The 6,953-nt window shown below is 55.6% G+C and overlaps 1 protein-coding gene across 1 annotated transcript; it reads right to left on the reverse strand.

Annotated features, from left to right (window-relative positions):
- Positions 1-1,777: 1,777 nt before the first annotated feature.
- Positions 1,778-6,618, reverse strand: LOC113981786 (mucin-3B-like; the record flags this gene model as incomplete). The annotated part of the gene is made up of 9 exons (XM_027709368.1): positions 1,778-1,819; positions 1,908-1,969; positions 2,397-2,479; positions 3,170-3,331; positions 4,383-4,545; positions 4,629-4,694; positions 4,982-5,118; positions 5,216-5,274; positions 6,503-6,618. Coding segments are annotated over 9 exons (890 nt in total), but the record flags the coding sequence as incomplete, so codon positions are not given.
- Between the last annotated feature and the right edge of the window lie 335 nt (positions 6,619-6,953).

The following is a 6,953-nucleotide window of genomic DNA, read 5'->3' on the forward strand; positions in this document are numbered from 1 at the left end:
CATGACCCCATGACCCCCAGGACCTCCACGACCCTTATGACCCTATGACCACCCCATTCCAATGACCCCATGATTCCAACAACCCCTATGACCCCATGACCTTCATGACCACCCCACTTCCATGACCCCATGACCCCCAGGACCTCCATGACCCCATGACCCCATGACCCCTATGCCCACCATGACCCCCATGACCCCATGACCCTCATGCCCACCCCACGACCCCATGACCCCCATGACCTCCATAACCCCCCTCACCACCATGACCCCCATGACCCCCCCCCAAAAAAAAGTGGTCGTGGCTCTTCGTCTCCCTCCCCAGCTCGACGCCGGGGTCATCCCAGTACAAACCAGTAACACCAGAGTCCTTGGAGGGGCTTTATTGGGAAGAACTTGGGGGTCCAGCCCCGTGGGTTTGGGGGGGGGTTTCACCCCTGAATTTGGGGTGGGAGGGAAGGGGGGGGGGGACATGACCTTGGAGAGGGGCCACGGCCCGAAAGTGCTGTTGGGTGCGAGGTCACCACCCTAAAAATGGAGTCACCACCCTAAAAATGGGGTCACCACTCTAAAATGGGGTTCTCACCCTAAAAGTGGGGTCACCACCCTAAAAATGGGGTCCTGACCCTAAAATGGGGTCCTGACACTGAAAGTGGGGTCACCACCCTAAAAGTGTGGTCACCATTCTAAAAATGGGGTCATCACCCTAAAAGTGAGGTCACCATCCTAAAAATGGGGTCCTGACCCTAAAAATGGGGTCCTGACCCTAAAAATGAGGTCACCATCCTAAATTGGGGTCCTGACCCTAAAAGTGCTCACAGAAGGAGGAGGAGGAAGATGATGGGGGGGAGGGGGTCAAGGTGCCCCCCAGGAGAGGGTCCAGCCTGTCCTGACCCCATCCCACGGGGGAGGGGATGGGGGTGATGGTGGTGGGGGTGGGGATGAGGGTGATGATGATGATGATGGTGGTGATTATTTTGATGATGATGTTGATCATGATGATGAAGACAATGGTGAAGATGACGTTGATGACGTTGATGGTGATGGCGATGACGGTGACGATGACATTCATAGTGATGACGATGTTGTTGACGATGATGATGATGATGCTCTGGTGATGATGGCGGTGATGGTGACAATGAAGATGATGATGGTGACGATGGTGGTGATGATGATGTTGATGACATTCATGATGATGATGATGATGATGGTGATGATAATGATGATGACGTTGATGGTGGTGATGAAGATGATGACGTTGATGGTGGTGATGATAATGATGATGACGATGGTGATGATGATGACGTCAATGATGGTGATGATGATAGCATTGATGACAGTCCTGATGATGATGATGATGATGATGATGGTGACAATGATGATGATAATGTTGTTGATGACATTCATGATGATGATGATGACGGTGATGATGATGAAGATGATGACGTTGATGGTGGTGACGATGATGATGATGACGATGGTGATGATGATGACGTCAATGGTGGTGATGATGATAGCATTGATGACAAGTCATGATGATGATGATGGTGATGGTGATGATGATAATGATGATGACATTGATGGTGATGATGATGATGATGACATTGATCGTGGTGATGATGATGATGACGTCAATGGTGATGATGATGATGATGATGTTGTTGATGACATTCATGACGATGATGACGATGTTGTCGATGGCGATGATGATGGTGACGATGACGACGATGATGACAACGATGACGTCGACAATGGCGACGAGGCGTCAATCACCTCCCTCTCAGAACTCCGTCACGATCTCCCTCGGCCTCGGGATCCGGACCTGTTGGGACGCGTCAGACGTGAAGGAAAAGGGGCCACCGGGAAGATTTGGGGGGGGGGGTCCCAAACCCAACGTCCCCTGGACTCACCGGCGCCGGCAGCTCCACGGCACCGCGGTCGAACGCGTCGTCGTCGTCTTCCAGTTGAGCGCCTGCGGGATGGAGTTGGGGGGATTAAGGGGGGGTCAGGGTGGGCCCAGATCCTCCACCCCCCCAGATCCTCCACCCCCCCACCCCCCATGAAGGACCCTCCCACTCCGCTCCTGGTCCCTCCCAGTCCTCCTCCCAGTATATCCCAGTACATCCCAGTATATCCCAGTCCCCTCCCAGTCCAGCCCACTATATCCCAGTATATCTCAGTTCCCTCCCAGTCCCCCTCTCAGTATATCCCACTATATCCCAGTATATCCCAGTTCCCTCCCAGTCCAGCCCACTATATCCCAGTATATCTCAGTTCCCTCCCAGTCCCCCTCTCAGTATATCCCAGTACATCCCAGTATATCCCAGTTCCCTCCCAGTCCAGCCCACTATATCCCAGTATACCCCAGTATATCCCAGTCTTCTCCCAGCCTATCCCACCTCGGTTGTGGAAGGTGATGCTCCCCGGGCGGTCCCACTCCTCGCTGCTGTCCTGGTACCACTGGTCCATCATCATCCGCTCCCTGATGGACACGGGGGGGGTCTCAGGGGGTCCCATTACATCCCAGTACATCCCAGTACCTCCCCAGTCCATCGCACTATATCCCAGTATGCCCCAGTATACCTCAGTCTCCTCCCATTCTATCCCAGTCTCTCCCCCAGTATATCCCATTATATCCCAGTCCCTCCCAGTATATCTCAGTCCCTCCCAGTCCCTCTTCATCCCCTCCAAGTCCATCCCACTATATCCCAGTCCATCCCAGTATATCCCAATCCCCTCCCAGTCCCTCCCAGTCCCTCCCAATCCTCCCGCCAGTACATCCCATTATATCCCAGTCCATCCCAGTATATCCCAGTCCCCTCCCACTACATCCCAGTCCCTCCAAATCCCATCCCAGTCCCTCCCAGTCCCTCCAAATCCCTCTCCAGTCCCCTCCCTGTCCCACGCAGTCCCTCCAAATCCCTCCCCAGTCCCCTCCCGGTCCCTCCCAGTCCCTTCAAATCCCCTCCCAGTCCCTCCAAATCCCTCCCCAGTCCCTTCCAGTCCCTCCAAATCCCTTCCCAGTCCCCTCCCAGTCCCACCCAGTCCCCTCCAATCTCTCCCAGTCCCCTCCCGGTCCCTCCCAGTCCCTCCAAATCCCATCCCAGTCCATCCCAGTCCCACCCAGTCCCTCCAAATCCCATCCCAGTCCATCCCAGTCCATCCCCCTCACCCGTGGGACAGGTGGGACCTCCGGGCCCGGAAGAGGAAGAAGGCGAGGACGGCGACGGTGACGGCCAGGACGGCCACGGCCACGCCCAGGCCCACGCCCAACTTGCTGACCCGCGACGCGCAACGGTTGCCTTGGTACCAGTAGAGGTTGGTCTCGTCGCAACTGGGAGGGGGGGGACACACGAGGTGGGAGGGGTGAACCCAAAGCTGGGACCACCAGAAGAAACCCCCTCCCTTCTTCCCCCCCCAACACGATTGTGGGATGTCTTGGAGCGAAGATACTGCTAAAATCTGGGGGGGTTGGGGCTGGAGATGGTCGTGGAGATCCACCAAAAAGTTGGATCCGTGTGGACCAAGATCCTGCCAAAACCTGGGGGGTTTGGTGTTGGGGGTGACCATGGAGATCCACCAGAAGCTTGGATCCATGAGGACAAGACCCTCCTCCAACCCTGAGGGGTTTTTAGCCATGGAGATCCACCAAAAGGTTGGATCCATGAGGACCAAGATCCTGCCAAAATCTGGGGGGTTGGTGCTGGAGATGGTCATGGAGATCCACCAAAAGGTTGGATCCATATGGACCAAGATCCTGCTAAAACCCCAAGGGGTTTGGGGCTGGAGATGGTCGTGGAGATCCACCAGAAGGCTGGATCCATGATGATCAAGATTCTGCTCCTCCTTGGGGGATTTTAACCCTGGAGGTGACCATGGAGATCCTCCAGGAGGTTGGATCCATGTGGATCAAGATCCTGCTAAAACCTGGGGGGTTGGTCATGGAGATGGTCATGGAGATCCACCAAAAGGTTGGATCCATGAGGATCAAGATCCTGCCAAAACCTGGGAGATGGTCATGGAGATCCACCAGAAGGTTGGATCCATGAGGACAAGACCCTGCTCCAACCCTGAGGGGTTTTTAGCCATGGAGATCCACCAAAAGGTTGGATCCATGAGGACCATGATCCCCCTCCAACCCTGAGGGGTTTTTAGCCATGGAGGTGACCATGGAGATCCACCAGAAGGTTGGATCCATGAGGACAAGACCCTCCTCCAACCCTGAGGGGTTTTTAGCCCTGAAGATCCACCAGAGGGTTGGATCCTTGTGAACCAAGACCCTCCTCCAACCCCGAGGTGTTTTCAGCCCCGGAGACCCTCCAGAAGGGTCAGATCCCCGTGGGACACCCTTGGAGGAGCAGGAAAAGGTTCCCCTGAGCCCTTACAAGCACAGGGGGCCTCCCTCGGTGACCCGGCACGTCCCGCGGTGGCAGTCGAAGGTGCCGGCGGTGCCCGGCGTGCAGTTGGACACGCAGGTCAACCCGGAGCTCGTCAGGTTGGGGAAGAAGAATTTCCAGTATCTCTCGGGCACTTCGCTCTGGCAATGGGCTGGAGAGGGGACAGAGGTCAACTGGGGAGACCCCAAACCAGGGGTGGGACCCCCCCCAGATGGACACACCCCCTCCACTCACCCGTCTCGTTGAATTCGATCCGGTCTTCGGCGACCGAGATGTCGGTGGAGTTGAAGCACAACTCGTCTGGAGCAGAGATTAAATCAGGGGGGTCTCAGGGGGGGGACACACCCCAAAATTCCCCCCCGGAGGGTTTTGGGGTGGGTGGGGAGGTGGGAAGGTGCCCCCAGAGTCCCCCCAACCCCACCCCGACCCCAGGGGTGTCCCGGAGGGTTTGGGGTGGGTGGGGAGGTGGGAAGGTGCCCCCAGAGTCCCCCCAACCCCACCCCGACCCCGGGGGTGTCCCGGAGGGTTTGGGGTGGGTGGGGAGGTGGGAAGGTGCCCCCAGAGTCCCCCCCCGATCCCGCGGGTACCTTCGCAGCTGAACTGCGGCAACACCGCCTCGACCTTCTGCCGCAGGTCGACCGTGACGTTGTGGAGCTTCTCCTGGCTCTGGGTGGTCACCGGCAGGGCCACGATGACGGTGTGATGGACCACCACGCTGCCCGGGCTTGGAGAAGGGGGGAAAAAACCACGGTTTTGGTTCCAAATCCCCCTTTTTTCCCCCCAAAAAGCGCCGGCGCCGTCGACCCCACCCTGGTGCTCACCTGAGTCTCTGCACCTCGATGCCCCTGTAGCCCTCGATGGCCTTGTAGACGTCGTACATCTGGAAGAGAAGGAGGGATCCGGGTGGGATTTTGGGGCCCGTTCCCCTTCCTGGGTGTCCCTGGTTTTAGGGGAGGTCCCCCTCCCCCCAAAAAAATCCATCCCGGTGGAGCCGGAGGAGACCCCGCGGGACCTCGCGGTGCTCGGAGAGTCCGTGGGGTGGATCCGGGTGATCCACGGGGAGATCTTGAGCCCGGGGGGCAGAGAATCATGGAATCGGGGAATTATGGAATTTTGGAATCAGGGAATCAGAGAATCACGGGATCAGAGAAACAGAGAATCATGGAATCAGAGAATCAGAGGATCAGAGAATCAGGGAATCATGGAATTGGAGAATTATGGAATTATGGAATTACGGAATCATGGAATCAGAGAATCAGAGAATTATGGAATGATGGAATCATGGAATCAGGGAATCAGGGAATTATGGAATTATGGAATTGGAAAATCATGGAATCAGAGAATCATGGGATCGGGGAATCAGAGAATCATGGAATCATGGGATCAGGGAATCAGAGAATCATGGAATCATGGAATCATGGAATCATGAAATCAGAGAATCAGGGAATTATGGAATCAGAGAATCAGAGAATCAGAGAATCGGGGAATCAGAGAATCAGGGAATCAGAGAATCAGAGAATCAGGGAATCATTGAATTATGGAATCATGGAATCAGAGCATTATGGAATTAGAGAATCAGAGAATAATGGAATCAGAGAATCATGGAATCATGGAATCATGGAATCAGGGAATCAGGGAGTTATGGAATCGGAGAATCATGGAATTAGAGAATCAGGGAATCAGGGAATCAGAGAATGAGAGAATCATGGAATCAGAGAATGAGAGAATCATGGGATCAGGGAATCAGAGAATCAGAGAATCAGGGAATTATGGAATCAAAGAATCAGGGAATCATGGAATCAGAGAATCAGAGAATCAGAGAATCATGGAATCAGAGAATAATGGAATCAGAATTGTAACAGGAATTTTCTCCAGACCCTTCCCAACCTCGCCACTCTTCCCTGTCCCTTCTCCATCCCTTCCACGTCCTCCCTGACCTGAGGGACCCAGAGCTGGACACGACACTCCAGGGCCCTAAAAATCCCTTCCCTGCTCCAGCCCGGCATCCATCGACCCTCTTTCCCCCCTGGACACGCTCCAGCTCCCATCCAGCTTCCTGCCCATCCCAAATCCCGGCTCTGGCCCCATCCCGGGGGGGGTCCCTCTACCTGCTCGGTGAAGTTCTTGACGAACTCCTTGTACTCGGGGGAGTTGTTGTCGTTGAGTTCGTCGGTGAAGTTGCGGTTGACGACGCGGAGATTCACCTGAACCGTCCCGTTGGCCTCTGCCGGGAATTGGACACGGATCGGGACGTGGAGGAGACGGAGAGACCCCAAAATCTCCCCCCCACCCCGCCCCGAACCCCCCTTTGGGTTTGGGGGTCGTTGGAAAGGAGAGACCTGGGACGGTCCCTCGGCTCCTCTGGGTGATCCCAGGATGGGTTGAGATGTTCCCTGTCTCCCAGAATTCCCGGGTGGGAGTCCCAGGTGGATCCCGCTCCTGGATGTGGCTTGGATTGGGATAAATGCCCATCTCCCGAAATTCCCAGCTGGTAATCCCAGGTGGGAATCCCAGGTGGATCCTGCTCCTGGATGTGGCTTGGATTGGGATAAACCCCCA

This window comes from Neopelma chrysocephalum, unplaced genomic scaffold, assembly GCF_003984885.1.
Source record: "Neopelma chrysocephalum unplaced genomic scaffold, ASM398488v2 Primary Assembly neopelma1_96771, whole genome shotgun sequence".
In the NCBI taxonomy this organism is placed as follows: Eukaryota; Metazoa; Chordata; class Aves; order Passeriformes; family Pipridae; genus Neopelma; species Neopelma chrysocephalum.